The sequence below is a fragment of the Ovis canadensis genome, chromosome 21, assembly GCF_042477335.2.
Source record: "Ovis canadensis isolate MfBH-ARS-UI-01 breed Bighorn chromosome 21, ARS-UI_OviCan_v2, whole genome shotgun sequence".
Lineage (NCBI taxonomy): Eukaryota > Metazoa > Chordata > Mammalia > Artiodactyla > Bovidae > Ovis > Ovis canadensis.
In genome coordinates this window covers 27,638,729-27,655,350 of record NC_091265.1, presented here as the reverse complement: position 1 = coordinate 27,655,350, position 16,622 = coordinate 27,638,729, and the positions used below count along the sequence as shown (strand labels likewise).

Genomic DNA, 16,622 nt, shown 5'->3' with positions numbered 1-16,622 from the left:
CCATGGAAGTCTTCAGTTTCCTCCTGTATGAACTGCTAACGTGCCTACCCTCCCACCTATCCTGAAGGGGTGCTATGAGAATCGGATGTGATAATGTCCATAGGAAGGAACTTGGTACATAAAAATGGTGATGCCGATACAAAGGATATGCGGGCTCAGCTAGCAAAATAGAGCAGAGGTCCCCGAATTTTTTGGCACCAGGGACCGGTTTTGTGGAAGACAATTATTGCACAGACGGGGGAAGGGTGGTTTTGGGACGATTAGAGCGTATTGCATCTATTGTGCTCTTTTTTCTATTATTATTATTACGTTGTCATAATGCAGTAATGTGAGCAGTGGGATGGGGAGCGGCTGTAAATAACAGATCTTCACTCAGTGCCAGCTGCTCACTCCTGTTGTACATCCTGGTTCCCAACAGGCCAGGGACCAATACCTATCTGTGGCTGTGGTCCAGGGGCTGGAGGCAAAAACAAACTGGAGCTAAAACTCAGTCTTTCAGCTGAGAATCACCCTCCCTCTCAACTTGAGAGGTCTCCCCAGGGGTTCCTCTCTATCGGGGGTCAGCTGTGATAGGGCATTTTCAGCGTGCACGTGAAGGAGGCTCAGGATCAAGCGCTGCTTCACCCTTTGAGGCTTGCATCACCTAAGCAGGGCTCTTTATCACTTAATAGCTTTTTGGAAGAAGAGTATATTTTACAAACATATTTTAAAACAAATATTATGATAGTATTTGGGCTTCTCAGGTGGTGGGGTGGTAAAGAGTCCGCCTGCAATGCAGCAGACATAGGAGACCTGGGTTCTATCCTTGGGTCAGAAAGATCCCCTGGAGAAGGAAAGGGCTATGTAGTCCAGTATTCTTGTCTGGACTATTCCACAGATAGAGGAGCTTGGTTGGCTATAGTCCATAGGGTCACAAAGAGTCAGACACGACTGAGCGACTGAGCGTGCACCCATGATAGCATTTAGTATGTAATAGAATGTTTATTTAATATTTGTCTGATCTATGGGAGTTCATATCAGTCAAGTAGGAAAGAATCTGTCTAAAAGAATTAAGATATTCTGAGTCTTCAGGACAGAAGGGGTTCTTGGGGCCAAGGGTTCAGATGAACACAACTGAGAAGAGCCCTAGGAGTCTCAGCACCTTTGGACAAGTGGGCAAGGATGAGTCTTTGATTCATTCAGTACCTTTGCCCAGGAGCCACATTCTATGTTGATCAGTGGGATGAAGAGATGCTAACACAGTCCCTGCCCTCAGGGGAAGCTTCAGAGGCTCTAGATGTATTTTTCAGTGTCCTCAACTTGCACTCATCTCACATGCTAGTAAAGTAGTGCTCAAAATTCTCCAAGCCAGGCTTCAGCAATATGTGAACCATGAACTTCCTGATGTTTGAGCTGGTTTTAGAAAAGGCAGAGAAACCAGAGATCAAATTGCCAACATCCGCTGGATCATGGATAAAGCAAGAGAGTTCCAGAAAAACATCTATTTCTGCTTTATTGACTATGCCAAAGCCTTTGACTGAGTGGATCACAATAAACTGTGGAAAATTCTGAAAGAGACAGGAATATCAGACCACCTGACTTGCCTCTTGAGAAATCTGTATGCAGGTTAGGAAGCAGCAGTTAGAACTGGACATGGAACAACAGACTGGTTCCAAATAGGAAAGGGAGTACGTCAAGGCTGTATATTGTCACCCTGCTTATTTAACTCATATGCAGAGTACATCATGAGAAACACTGGGCTGGAAGAAGCACAAGCTGGAATCAAGATTGCTGGGAGAAATATCAATAACCTCAGATATGCAGATGACACCACCCTTATGGCAGAAAGTGAAGAGGAACTCAAAAGCCTCTTGATGAAAGTGAAAGAGGAGAGTGACAAAGTTGGCTTAAAGCTCAGCATTCAGAAAACGAAGATCATGGCATCCGGTCCCATCATTTCATGGGAAATAGATGTGGAAACAGTGTCAGACTTTGGTTTTTGGGCTCCAAAATCACTGCAGATGGTGACTGCAGCCATGAAATTAAAAGACGCTTACTCCTTGGAAGAAAAGTTATGACCAACCTAGACAGCATATTCAAAAGCAGAGACATTACTTTGCCGACTAAGGTCCGTCTAGTCAAATCTATGGTTTTTCCTGTGGTCATGTATGGATGTGAGAGTTGGACTGTGAAGAAGGCTGAGTGCCGAAGAATTGATGCTTTTGAACTGTGGTGTTGGAGAAGACTCTTGAGAGTCCCTTGGACTGCAAGGAGATCCAACCAGTCCATTCTGAAGGAGATCAGCCCTGGGATTTCTTTGGAAGGACTGATGCTAAAGCTGAAACTCCAGTCCTTTGGCCACCTCATGCGAAGAGTTGACTCATTGGAAAAGACTCCGATACTGGGAGGGATTGGGGGCAGGAGGAGAAGGGGATGGCAGAGGATGAGATGGCTGGATGACATCACTGACTCGATGGATGCCAGTCTGAGTGAACTCCGGGAGTTGGCGATAAACTGGGAGGCCTGGAGTGCTGCGATTCACGGGGTTGCAAAGAGTCGGAGATGACTGAGCGACTGAACTGAACTGAACAGTGGCTTCCTGTGGTAGCTCATATTTCTCCTTGTAAATAGCTTATTATTTCAGGCATTTATGTTTTTCTCACTAACTGGACTTAAGAGCGCAGACAGCCTCAGAAGTAAGCAAACTGTCAATTTTTCTTTCTCAAGGTTTTTTGCTGTTGTTCATGGCTAAGTTGTATCCGACTCTTTGTGACCTCACAGACTGCAGCACACCAGGCTTCCCTGCCTTTCAGTATCTCCCAGAGTTTGCTCAAACATATGTCCATTCTGAAGGCTGGCCTTGAAGAAAAGAGGATAGGGTGGAAATCAGAAGCAATGGTCATTCAAATGCCACTGTCATTGCTTATTATCTGTGTGATTTAGGGCAAATTATTGCGTATCTGCGAGCCTTCATCCCAACAGGGTTTTGTTAGGGATCAGTGCAATCATCATGTGATTTCAGCACAATACTTGGCGCTAAGCAAATAGTCAAAAATATTAAGCATTTTATTCCTAATTCTCCACACTTCCTGCTTCCCCAGAGTCATTTTTGTTGGGGAGCTTTTCCTCCAGAAGCTCTCCCACATGCCAGGCTGGGCTAAGGACAGCCTCTCCTTTGTGCCTATGTGGTCCCCAGAATTTATCCTTTACACTTTTCATGTTTTTTTTTCTTCTGGAAATAATCTGTTTATGTGTTGGTCTTCCCTCGAGAGGCTCTACATTTGCTAAGGGCACACATGTTTTTTTGGTCTAGTAGTTTCTGCTGCTTAGTGGATGCTTAGGAAATGTCTATGGATTGTTTTTTGGCAAATAGGTTAATAAACTATGTATGTATGTAAGACGTATGTAAGAACATCCCTTATCTAATGCTCCATGGGACCCCCTCTGATTTCCCCTGTTGTTTGAGGGAGATCCTTCCCTTGTGGCTCAGCTGGTAAAAAGAATCTGCCTGCAATGTGGGAGACCTGGGTTCAATCCCTGGGTTGGGAAGATCTCCTGGAGAAGGAAAAGGCTATCTATTCCAGTATCCTGGCCTGGAGAATTCCATGGACTGTATAGCCCATGGGGTCTCAAAGAGTCGGACACGACTGAGCAACTTTCACTTTCTAGATGGATGGGAGTAACTCCTCCATCTTAGATTTTTGGTTTGCATCCCATTCCATCCCCTGAGTTCTGCAAATAATATTTTAATGGGAAAATGTTACTTCTCCCAAATAAAATACCTGCATGAGTTTTTCCAGAGATTAGTTTAAGGCTGAATTTCTAAAAGTATGTCCAGTTACATAGTAATTTATATTCCAGGGGAGGAAAAGATTCTTTAGTTAAGTAAGGTTAGCATTTCTTTATTTGCTGTAGAACTTCTCAGATCTTTTACTTGATTATGAACCTTTTTTCTTTTTCATGGAGTGTTTCACGGTGGAACACACATGTAGAAATATCACTTTGATAAAAGCTGGAATTGGTATCACTGAACTGAATTTCAAACTTTTGAAAGCTGCTTAATGTTGAGTCCTTGAGTGGTTGTCCTGTGGGTTATCTATTAGAGGTCTGATTTTACATGTTTTCCCATGTACTATTTTTGCAGCAGGTCTTCAAGTAGTGAGATATACATATATATATATAGAGAGAGAGGGCAGGGGGGTGGGGGGAGGGGCTTTTCTGGTGTCTCAGATGGTGAAGAATCTGCCTGCAAGGCGGGAGGCCCAGGTTCGATTCCTGGGTTGGGAAGATCCCCTGGAGAAGGGAATGGTTCCGACTCTAGTATTCTTGCCTGGAAAATTCCATGGACAGAGGATCCTGGCAGGCTACAGTCCATGGGATTGCAAAGAGTTGGACACAAGTGAGCTACTAACACCGCCATTACCATATATACGTGTATATAGTGTGGTAATGATATTGAATAAGCAGTATTTAAGGGATGTACCAGAAAATAGCATGTTACTTTTGCTTTCTTACTATGTCCATGAAGTATATGGAATTTATTCATTTGACAGGTATTACCAGCCATATTCTATGTCAGACAATAGGGGTGCTTCTTAAGTGGAGTCTGGAGCAATCCATGGCTTACCCCTTTTGGGTAATAGAAGGCTTGGGTTCACTCTAAGCGCCTTTGCAGAGAAAATTCAGTACATGCATAGGCCCGTGGAGGAAGCTGCACATCCATCAGTCTGGCCATTCCTTCTGTTACAACACAGAAACACCTCACCTTGTCAGTAGAGAAGAGCTCTTCTGAGCCCTCTCGGGTGACCCACACTGTGGGTCCAGGGAGACCCCATCTCCCACAGTGGCAGCTATGGCACTGTGGTCCTTCATCCTGTGGGTGATGCCACGTTGTATGTGCCAAGTTGCTTAACATTTTGCACATGACTGAGGGAAAGCAAAAGCCAGGGTGTCCAGGGTGAAACTGAGAGCAGGGAAGAGGCCAGTGAGGCAGGCTGGGGCCAGAGCCTGTGAAACCTTGTAGGCCATGACAAGAATTTTGGATTTTATCTTAAGAACAACAGAAAGCCATTGAAAGGTTAAGAAAAGGGGAAAAGCAACATGATCAGAAATGCTTTTTAAAAGGCTCACTCTTCTTAAAGTCTGGACTTTGTATGTGATGAGGGATGTATGTGAGTCTGGACAGTGGATAGGAGAAAAGCATTCCTAGAGCAGAGCTGGGCCCTGCTGAATCCCTAGGCTCTGATGGGTGGGCTGGGGATCAGCCTGGATGGTGGGCTCTGACGGCGAGGCAGAGGGAAAGTCTGCTCACTGGCCACAGTGCTTTTTATTTGAGGGGGTCCCTGAGCAAGAAGTCAGAGGATGAGATGGTTAGGTAGCATCATCGCCTCAGTGGACGTGAATCTCAGCAAACTCTGGGAGATAGTGGTTGACAGAGGAGCCTGGCGTGCTGCAGTCCATGAGGTCAAAGAGTCAGACACACCTTAGCAACTGAACAACAACAGAGCAAGAAAAGTGTGGCTCTCAGCTGGGCAGGCAGACAAGTCCAGTAAGGTGGGGAGATGCCTGCTGCTGCTGCTGCTGCTGCTAAGTCGCTTCAACCGTGTCCGACTCTGTGCAACCCCATAGACAGCAGCCCACCAGGCTCCCCGTCCCTGGGATTCTCCAGGCAAGAACACTGGAGTGGGTTGCCATTTCCGTCTCCAATGCATGAAAGTGAAAAGTGAAAGTGAAGTCGCTCCAAAATTGAGAGTCAAAAGCCAGAGCCCGAAGAGTCAGTGAGTCTAGACAGAGCGGGGGTCGGCGGAGACAGCAACGCCTGCAACAGGCACAGGGCCTGGGGAGGCAGCCTCCTGTGGGCTCTGGGCCAGAAACCTGAGTTTAACTGGTCAGGGCTAAGGTAAGAAGTCTTTATCTTTTTCAGAAACATTATCTTGTTGCACTTCTTTTGTTGGGGGAGGTGGAGCGGATGGAGCTCAACCAGGAAACAAAAGCAGACAAACCCTGAGGCCAGGATAACCAGAGCTGGGACTGAGGCTTGACTCTGCGGGAAGGGCGGGGCTCTTATCTGGGGTTTGGGGACTGCTAGTGCTGAAGATGAGAGGAAGGAAGTTGAATGTTGGAGACTCCGCAAAATTTCTAGTTTAAGCTGTGTTGTGCTTTTGGAAATAAGGTGAGTGCAGCTCAGAGTTGAGAGATGGCGCCTGTCCCCACCTCTGCGGATCTCAGAACCTCTCTGGAAGGCAGATGTGCTGAGTAACAGTCCCTTAAACGGAAGCCCTCAGGCACTGCCAGTGATGAAAACGTGGATCCTCCTCGTGGGGGACAGAGCTGCAGGGGAAGGACACGGCCCATAGCGCAGGGTCACTGGATGGGATGGGGCTGGGAAGCTTCTAAGAGGACCACTTCAGGGAACCACACCAATAATGTGAGACTTTATTTTAGTTTTATAATTTTTGTATGAGAGGCAGGAGGTAGGCTGGATTTCAGGTTGTAATAACGGAAGGGAATGAGTTGTTATTTGAGGTAATAATAAAAAGGTGACATCAGTACCCTGGCATGGTGAAGAGTGTATATGTTGAATTCCACTTGAGTCCCTTGACAATAAGGATTTAGCAAACAAAGCCCTTCCCTTCTGCATGGCTCTAAACATGAAGACAGGAAGGAAACCTAAGCATTAGCGCAGCACCCAGGTGAGCTGTGACTCTTTTCACTCTTCCTAAATCCACCATGCAATTTCAATTTGAAAATTCACAACAACCTATTCTACTTTCAGGACAACAGCTGCCACATTTCACTTTTATTCCCAACCACGGATCTTGGAACAGTGAGTTAAACACTTCACGTCCATCAAGAGTGAGCTTTGGAGTTGGTGGGGTCAGCTAGGTTGACCGCTTTTAGACTCCTGAGGATTGAACACACTAAAACTGCTTGGTTAGATAGGAAAGAGCCTCTTCATAGGAGCATTGCTTCTGTGTGCTACGCTCCACATATATATATTTTTTCATAACAAAGCACTGAAACAAATAATAACAGACACATTTCTGTCTTTCCCTCTGCAGAAAGAATGCCCAAGGAGGCGACTGCACTAGTTAACATGATTGCATGTTGAATGCCCTAAATTCTCCGCCACAAAAAACCTCAAGAAGATGGTTCAATTATTGGATAAGCCTTTCTATAATACATCCTGGAGAGATAGAAAACATAAAGGAGAAATTAGAGAGCGGAGATCACTCACAATGTCTGTATGGAATGCAGCCGGAGGAGATGATTTCCTTCAGCATCGTAACTACTTTAGTTCTGTAGGTCTGGCGGGGAGGAGAGAGCGCAGGATAAATTCCTGCAATGGAGCTTGGGAGTCTTCCGTCTTCAGGTGGCAAAGTGTTTAGGCAATGTATGGACACTAGATGGCGCCCATAATCTTAAAACGTAGTCAACAGCTAGTTATTTTTTCTTTATAGGCACCCGCTGGCGCTGATGGTTAAGAATCTACCTGCCAATGCAGGAGGTGTGAGAGCCCTGGGCTCCGTCCCTGAGCGGGGAAGATCCCCTGGAGGAGGGCACGGCAACCCACTCCAGTATCCTTGCCTGGAGAATCCAATGGACCGAGGAGCCTGGCAGGCTACAGTCTATGGGATTGCAAAGAGTTAGACATGACTGAAGCGACTTAGCATGCACATATGACTACCTTGTGACAAAATAGTCGATTATTGAAACTATATACATATCTGCTCAAACATTTCCTATTACTGATATCCTGTGAGGTGCTCCTTAAGTAATGGTTTGGTGTCAAATACATTTGGGAAAAGCAGTATATTTTATTGGTCTCTAAGGAGGTTCCCCTCCAGTACTCTTGCCTGGAAAATCCCATGGATGGAGGAGCCTGGTGGGCTACAGTCCACGGGGTCACTAACAGCTGGATACGACTGAGTGACTTCACTTCACGCATTGGAGAAGGAAATGGCAACCCACTCCAGTGTTCTTGCCTGGAGAATCCCAGGGACGGGGGAATCTGGTGGGCTGCCGTCTATGGGGTTGCAGAGAGTCGGACATGACTGAGAGACTTTCACTATACTATATGACACATATTCTTAAGGTACAGTGGTTGGTAGTAATAGTGTTAAGTACTTACAATGTGACATGCTCTGTTCTAAGTGCTTTCTCTCTTCTCTTTCCTCAGTATGCCACCTCTCTCTCTCTCTGTGTGCTCACATGCATTAGATACATTGATATACAGTTGGCCTTGGATTTGCAGTTGGTTGAATTGTTGTTGAGTTGCTCACTTGTGTCCGATTTCCCAGGCAAGAATACTGGAGCTGGTTGCCATTTCCTTCTCCAGAGGATCTTCCTGACCCAGGGATCAAAGCCCTGCCTCCTGCATTGGCAGGTGAATTCTTTCCCACTGAGCCACAAGGAAGCCCAGTTGGTTGAATGCATGGATGCAAAACTCGCTGATGCGGAGGGCCGACTGTATTCAATGTACTATGCCATTTTATCTAAGGGACTTGAGTTTAGCAGATTTTGCTGTTGACAGGTTGTCCTGGAACAAATCCTCCGTGGATATGGAAGACAGCTGTATCTGCTTTGGGCAGTGAGCATTTTGAGATCTATTATTCTCACTCATCTTTGAGATTTCAATTCCTGAGACAGAATCTGACACATAGTAAGCCATTAATAAAACAAATTGTCTTAGAAGATTCTACAGTCTGTGTGGGAGAATAATTCAGGAAAATAGGAATGGGTATTACATCCCTGATTAGCACGGTAGTTGCCTATTATACAAGTTCCTTCTCGATGAAAATCAGTTGAGAGCAGAGATCTACCCTTCAGCTCTCTTCCCCGGGGATGCTATTTCTCCTCTCTAAACTTACTATGTTATTTTTAGCATGACTTATTTGCAAATAAATCTTATATGACTTAGAAATCTATGCACTGAATTTTTATTTAGGGTTTTTGTTCTTTTGTTTTCCACGAAGGTATAGCTTGTCTTTACATATCCAGTGGAAGCTGTAGATGCAAAATATTATCCTCCATATTCCATTGCTAATAATTCTGTCACTTTTCTTTCCATATTGTAATAATGTGTAAGTTTCCCAAGCCTGTTTATTTCTTCCTTGTAGGGTTAAACAATGAAATTCCAATACTGAGCCTTTACACTAGCCAATTTTTAGCCACAGTTTATATAAATTTCCACAAGCTGAAAAGAATTCCTTTTCCTTTCCCACTGTAAAAAATGAATGGTATTTTCATTGTTGAACTATCTTTGCAAATGTTTTACATAAAAAATATGATATTTGAACTTTAGACATTGCTGTTATGTACTATGAATTGCTATCTCTAAGAAGACTATGATTCTGATTTGTTGCCATGCTTACTCTGTGGTCCTGGCAATAATATTTAAATGGATTCATCTACTTCTGGAAGCAGAAATACTTAGGAGTTTTCTTTGTTGAGCTATAACAAGGTTATCATCTTGTTCCTTTCCCCACCACATGCCTAGAGATTAAACAAATAAAACCCATAGCTTAGAGGATTTCTTATTTAAACAGAGTTAAAAAGTCAATAATATCATCTCTGTGCCTCAGTTTATTCATATTTCAAATGAACATAATAAGGCATAGAGTTGTTCTAAGATTATGTTACCTACCCCTGTGACTGACTCAAAAGCTCCATGTAAATATTAGTTCCTTATAGTTTTGTGCGGGCTTCCCTGCTAGCTCAGCTGGTAAAGAATCTGCCTGCAATGCAGAAGACCCCAGTTCGATTCCTGGGCTGGGAAGATCCCCTGGAGAAGGGATAGGCTACCTACTCCAGTATTCTTGGGCTTCCCTGGTGGCTCAGCTGGTAAAGAATCTGCCTGCAATGCAGGAGACCTGGGTTCAATCCGGGGTTGGAAAGATCCTCTGGAGAAGGGTACGGCTACCCACTTCAGTATTCTGGCCTGGAGAATTCCATGGACTGTATAGTCCATGGGGCCACAAAGAGTCGGACATGACTGAGCGACTCTCACTCACTCACTATGGTTCTGTGTGCGTCTAAATGTGCTGCGCACACCAAGCAGTGTGTACAAAGAAGCTTGTGTACACTGAGATCATTGTCAAGGTTTCGAAGAGAGATTGTGCCGTGAGGAGAAAGAACACTGATTTGGGGTCAAGGGAGCTGCTTTTGAGTCCCACATCGGAGTCAGGAGCTGTGGAGCTATGGACAAATCATTTAGCCATTCTGAATCCTCTTTCCCTGATGTGGAAATTGAGAGAAATAATAACACTGATCCCTAGAATCAATGCATGTGAAAGTGCTTTGTGTCTGGGAAAGTGCTTTGACAATGGGAACGCTGATTGTGCTGAAATGACAGAGTGGTCCCCCAGTCTACAGATTTTCAGCCAGGATGAGGCAGATATGTAAGTCTGTCCTAGAAAGAATTTCAGAGTCAGTCTCCCAGGCTCTAGTGACTTTTCAAGGCATCACTATTTTTATTTAATACTTTTTCATCAATAAACAATTTTTGAGAGATGGCTAGGTACCAGGCACTGTGCTAAATGTTGAGGATCCAAAATCATAAAAGATACAGAGTTTGCTTTCAGAGAGCTTTTGGTAACTTAGTAGAGAAAGATAAACATGTAAATAAACACGGACAATGAGGTTTAAGAGCTTATTAGAATTTTAAAGTTATATATTGTCTAAACTTTAAAAAAACATTTTAACTGGAGGATAATTACTAGACAGTGCTGTGTTGCTTTCTGCCGTACATCAACATGAATCAGCCATGGGCATACATAGGTCCCATCTCTCTTGAACCTCCCCCACACCCCATCCTAGTGCCTGGCTGAGCTCCCTGCGTCATATGGCAAATTCCCACTGGCTATCTGTTTCACACGTGGTGATACATATGTTTCAGTGCTACCCTCCCAATTCGTCCCCCCTTCTGCTTCCCCTGCTGTGCCCATAAGTCTGTTCTTTCTCTCTGTGTCTCTGTTCCTGCCTTGCAAATAGGTTCATCAGTACCAGTTTTCTATATTCCATTAAAAAAGTATATATTTGTCTTTCTCTTTTTGACTTCACTCTGTATAACAGGCTTTCGGTTCGTCCACCTCCCTAGAATTGACTCAAATTCATTCTTTTTAACGGCTGAGTAATATTCCACTGGGCTTCCGGCTTCCCTCGTAGCTGTCAGTAAAGAATCTGCCTGCAATGCAAGAGACCCAGATTTGATTCCTGGGTCAGTAAGATCCCCTGGAGAAGAAAATGGCTACCCACTCCAGTATACCTGCCTGGGAAATCCCATGGACAGAGGAGTCTGGTGGGCTGCAGTCCATCAAGCTGCAAGAGTTGGAACAAGGGTTGGACATGACTTAGTGACTAAACCACCACCAGTATTCCACTGTATATAGGCACCAAGGCTTCCTTATCCATTTATCTGCCAAAGGACGTCTGGGTTGCTTCCAGGTCCTGGCTACTGTAAATAGCACTGCAATGAATGCTGGAGTACCTGTCTTTTAAAACTGGTTTTCTCAGGGTACATGCACAGTAGTGGGTTGCTGGGTCATATGGTAGATTTATTCCTAGTTTTTAAGGAATCTCTATGCTCTTCACAATGGCTGCATCAATTTACATTCCCACCAACAGTGCAAGAGGGTTCCCTTTTCTCCACATCCTCTCCAGCATTTAGTATTTGTAAAGGTTTTGATGATGGCCCTTCTGACCAGTGTGAGGTGACCTCTCATTGTAGTTTGGATTTTACATTTCTCTAGTAATGAGTGATGCTGAATATCTTTTCAAGTGTTTATCAGCTATCTGTATGTCTTCCTTGGAGAAATGTTAAGTTATATCTTATATGTCATTTAAGTACAGAAGATGTAGGTCGGGGGGAGTAATTGAAGGGGTGATGATAGGCAATAGAATAAGGGCCTGGCACGGGGCCTTACCCTAATTCTTCCATACTCAATCCTTCTAGACATCTGATAGCTGATGAGTGAGCAGGAACCTCTACGTGTGGGAGAACCACAGACATACAAAAGGGAGGGTCAAGCCTACAGACCAGTGGGCGCTGCTCAGGTCAACTGACTACATCCTATAGGTAAATAATGTGTGCAGGGTGGTGGTGATGGTTAACAAATATAAGGTCATAGCTATAAAGCAAAGATGAATTTTCCAAAAGGCACAATGAAAACCACAAACTAAATGCTTTATTTAGTTACAAATCATAACCATCCCCATAAAACTGGGCTCCTTTAGTAATTCTCTGTTATTATTTGCATGATTGCCAAAACTGCAGAGTGGACATGAACACTCACAGTGGATTTAACTACTTATCATAGAATTTATCCCAAGGAGGTAGCTTGATGTAATAGAAAGAAGCATCAATAGATATTCAAAGAGAAGAAAGGGCTTGGAGAAGAGAGGAGTCGGGAAAGCAGGATGGAAGGAAGGATGGAAGGAAAGAAGGCAGGTAAGAGGAGGTGGGTGAAGGATATTAAGACTGAATATTTAAATCCAAACTCTGACTCTATAGTTAGGTGCACTTTTTTTTTTCTTTGCCATGCTACATGGGTTGCAGGATCTTATTTCTCTGACCCGGGACTGAACTCATACCCACTGTAGTGGAAACAAAGAATCTTAACCACTGGACCACCAGGGAAATCCCTAGTTAGGTGAACTTTGACAAGTTATTTAACCTCTCTGAACCATATTCGTTTCATCTGGACGTGGTGATTTACCTTTCACAGTGACTGTGAGAATATAAATAACTTTTATAAAGTAATTACTTTTCTAATATGGGTGGTACATAAGTCCTTACTGACTCATTGCTAGTAATTTTTCTATTTAGGTAAATGGTGATGTGCTACCACTTAGCAACATCACCAAATTGTATGTAGCACTGTTTTACACGTTATTCATTTTAAAACGATTATTTGTATTTCTGGCTACGCTGAATCTTTGTTGCTGTGCAGGCATTTCTCTAGTTGCGGCGAGTGGGGGCCACTCCCTGGTTGTGGTGTGTGGGCTTCTCATTGTGGTGGCTTCTCTTGCTGTGGAGCATCTTGGGCCTGTGGCCTTCGGCAGTCGTGGCTTCTGGGCTCTAGAGCACAGGCTGAATAGGTATGGCACGCAGGCTTAGTTGCTTGGTGACATCTGGGATCTTCCCAGAACAGGGATCGAACCCGTGTCTCCTGCACTGGCAGGCAGATTCTTTACCACTGAGCCATGGAGGAAGCCCCAACATTATTCTTAAACAGTTACATGCAACAACCTGCATGCATCATGAAGAGGCCGTTTTTAGAGTATAAGGAAGGATTTGGAAAGAAATTTAGCATTTTGAAAAATAAGTAATACACTGAAAAGAATGCATGCTTCTCACTGTTCTATTGGATACAAACGTCTCAGAAAATCTAAATGAAAACACTAGCACCTCTACCTGTATCTGAAGAAAGAAACACGCCTCAAACCTGAACACCATTTAAACTGCGACATGCACCTGAAGCCATAGTGCTTTCTTCCGTATTTCCTTTGGAATGAAGGTGCTTTTGGACTTATAACTGGAGGGGACTTTCTCTCAGAAAGTCAGGGAATAAAGATTAAGGAGCAATACTCACAGATAGGATCTGGTCTCCTCTCTGAAGCTCCCCGCTCAGGTCTGCTGGTCCACCAGCCAGAATGAAGGAGACAAAAATACCTTCTCCGTCTTCTCCGCCCACGATGTTGAAGCCCAGGCCAGTGGATCCTTTATGCAGGACCACCTTGCGGGGCTCCCTGCAGAAACAAGTGGAGAATCACGTCCATAGGGTGGCCCAGTCAAGATTTACATTGCTTTTACTTACTACCTACGAAAATGGCTTCTCCAAGTATGATACATTTGCATATCAAAAATATGCTAATATCAGGGCAGATGTCTGAATTCCTCACTGTAACAGATGCCAATATACCATGCAAGTTTATCCCTTAATCCCCAAACCTTTCATTAAACTAGCTTTACTTCCAGTTTTCCTTTGTTGATAACATCTGTTCTTGTCCTGAGCACTACTACAGCAGAATTCAATCGGATGGATGTATCCAACAAGAGGAAGAGAATTTGGGGGACAAGGGACTAGACCGAATAGGCCAGACGATGAGCTATATTACATGACAGCCTCTGGGCTCGTGTTTTGTTTAATTAAAATTTACTCTGGAGGCAGTGGGGACTCACTGGAAGATTTTGAGGCATGAATAATATTTAAATCAATTTTAGGAAGATTACAAATGGCCATATGTAGGATTGATGGAGTTGGAAGCACAGATATGATGGGAGACAGGAAGACCGCTGAGGCTGTTGACCAAGTGAGCCAGGTTTAGGGACGTGACAGCCTGCCCAAGAGGGATGGCAGTGATGATGAAAAGGGCCACATGCGAGAGGTGATTTGAAGGCAGGAACAGAGGTTGTTTCGGGTACTGGAGGAGGAAGGAAGAACATGTAAGTACTTGCAAAAAGGGGAGAGAGGGAAGGTGGAACCCAGGGTACGAGCATGAGTATGATTTTGACATGCTTAATTCCAGGTACTAGTGAGACATCCTTGTGGAGATGTGTGAAGCAGTTGGAGACAAAGGATAGGAATTTAGATTCTCAGAGAGGACTGCAAAGGCAGATTTGAGGGTCATCAGTAAAAGGATGAGAGATCAAATCTTAAGCCAACAGTTCACTGAGATTGTTTAGAGGTTGAAAAATTATGGAGCACAGAATTGCAAGGGTTCTAAGAAGGCATCTAGTCGAACTGTCTCTATCAGTAGTTTCAAAAAAATGTTATCCTGCAAGCCTCAGGTTTGACCAAGATTTTTTTTTTAATATCACCTACCCTTCTCTTTCAAATATCTCAGTTCCAATTATGAAATGTTTCTCTTCTATTTTCCTACTCTTAATGATATAAGAATGACAAAAAAGTCCAATATATTTTTATTTTTTTAAATTAATTTTTTATTGGAGTATCACTGCTTTACAATGTTGTGTTAGTTTCTGCTGTGCAATAAAGTGAATCAGTTATACATAAACGTATTGTTGTAGTTCAGTGGCTAAGCCATGACCAACTCTTTGTGACCCCATGGACTGCAGCATGCCAGGCTTCCCTGTCCTTCACTATCTTCTGGAGTTTACTTCAACTTGTGTCCATTGAATCAGTGATGCCATCCAGTCATCTCATCTTCTGCCACCCCCTTCTCCTCCTGCCCTCAATCTTTCCCAGCATCAGGGTCTTTTCCAGTGAAGCAGCTCTTTGCATCAGGTGGCTAAAGTATTGGAGCTTCAGCTTCAGCATCAGTCCTTCCAATGAATATTCAGGGTTGAGTTCCTTTAGGATTGACTGACTTGATCTTGCTGTGCAAGGGACTCTTAAGAGTCTTCTCCAACACCACTGTTCAAAAGCATCAATTCTTTAGTGCTCAGCCTTCTTTATAGTCCAACTCTCAGATCCATACATGACTACTGGAAAATCCATAGCCTTGACTATACAGACCTTTGTCAGCAAAATGACATCTCTGCTTTTTAATATGCTGTCTAGGTTTGTCATAGCTTTTCTTCCAAAGAGCAAGTGTCTTTTAATTTTGTGGTTTCAGTCATTGTTTGCAGTGATTCTGGAGTCCAAGAAATTAAAGACTGTCACTATTTTTCCACTTTTTCTCCATCTATTGGCCATGAAGTGAAAGGACTGGATTCCATGATCTTCGTTTTTTGAATGTTGAGTTTTAAGCCAGTTTTTTCACTCTCCTCTTTCACCCTCATCAAGAGGGTCTTTAGTTCCTCTTTGTATAAGCATATCCATTCTCTTTTAGATATCCTTCCCACTGAGGTCACCACAGAGCACTGAGTAACGTTTCCTGTGCTACACAGTAGGTTTTTAATTAGCTAGCTACTTTATACATAGTAGTGACTTTATGTCAATCCCAATCTCCTGATTCATCCCAACCCTATTTCCCCCCTTCGGTAACTTAAGTTTGTTCTCTTAATCTATGACTCTCTTTTTGCTTTGCAAGTAAGTTCATCTGTACCATTTTTTTAGATTCTACATGTAAACAATATTATATGATATTTAAGTCATCATATTAATGACTACACAGACTTTTAAATTTGCTATCACATTTCCTTGCATAAAGAGATGCAGTATATCTGTTTTATTTGAGGAAAGGTGTACAATGCACACTAGAGCTTGGACTATAATACGTAACAATGCTATGTATTAAGAGGTAACTTGACACAGAGTTAGCTCATTCTGATGGGGGCAGACTACATGCAATAAACTAGTTTGTTATATGGTATGTTAGAAAGCAGTAAATATTTTGGGAAAAAGAGAAAGTGGAGGAGTGCAAGGACAGGTGCTTGCAGGGATGAGCTTGGGCAGGATTTACTGAAAAGGTGACAGTTGAGGAAAGACTGCAGAGGTGAGGAATCTCATCATGATATCTAAAGGAGATGTTCCAGCTAGAAGGGACAGAGGCACTAATGTGGGAAGGTGCCTGGTGTTGTCAAGGAAGAGCTAGGGGGCCACTGTGGCTGAATGAGTGAACAAGGGAAGGAGAATAGTGAAAGATGATGTCAGCGTACTAGTTTTCTATTGATGAGTAACAAATTACCACAAACACCCACTATTACCTCACAGTTTTGTAGGTCAGAAGTCAGGGTG

At 43.5% G+C, this 16,622-nt stretch overlaps 1 protein-coding gene across 11 annotated transcripts in view; it reads right to left on the bottom strand.

Annotated features, from left to right (window-relative positions):
- Positions 1–16,622, bottom strand: part of DLG2 (discs large MAGUK scaffold protein 2) — a 2,361,423-nt gene that overhangs the window by 416,792 nt on the left and 1,928,009 nt on the right. For all 11 annotated transcript variants that reach the window (XM_069564820.1, XM_069564810.1, XM_069564812.1 and 8 more), the window contains one exon: positions 13,572–13,728. In XM_069564820.1, coding sequence (XP_069420921.1) covers positions 13,572–13,728 — 157 coding nt within the window. The remainder of the gene's footprint in view (positions 1–13,571; positions 13,729–16,622) is intronic.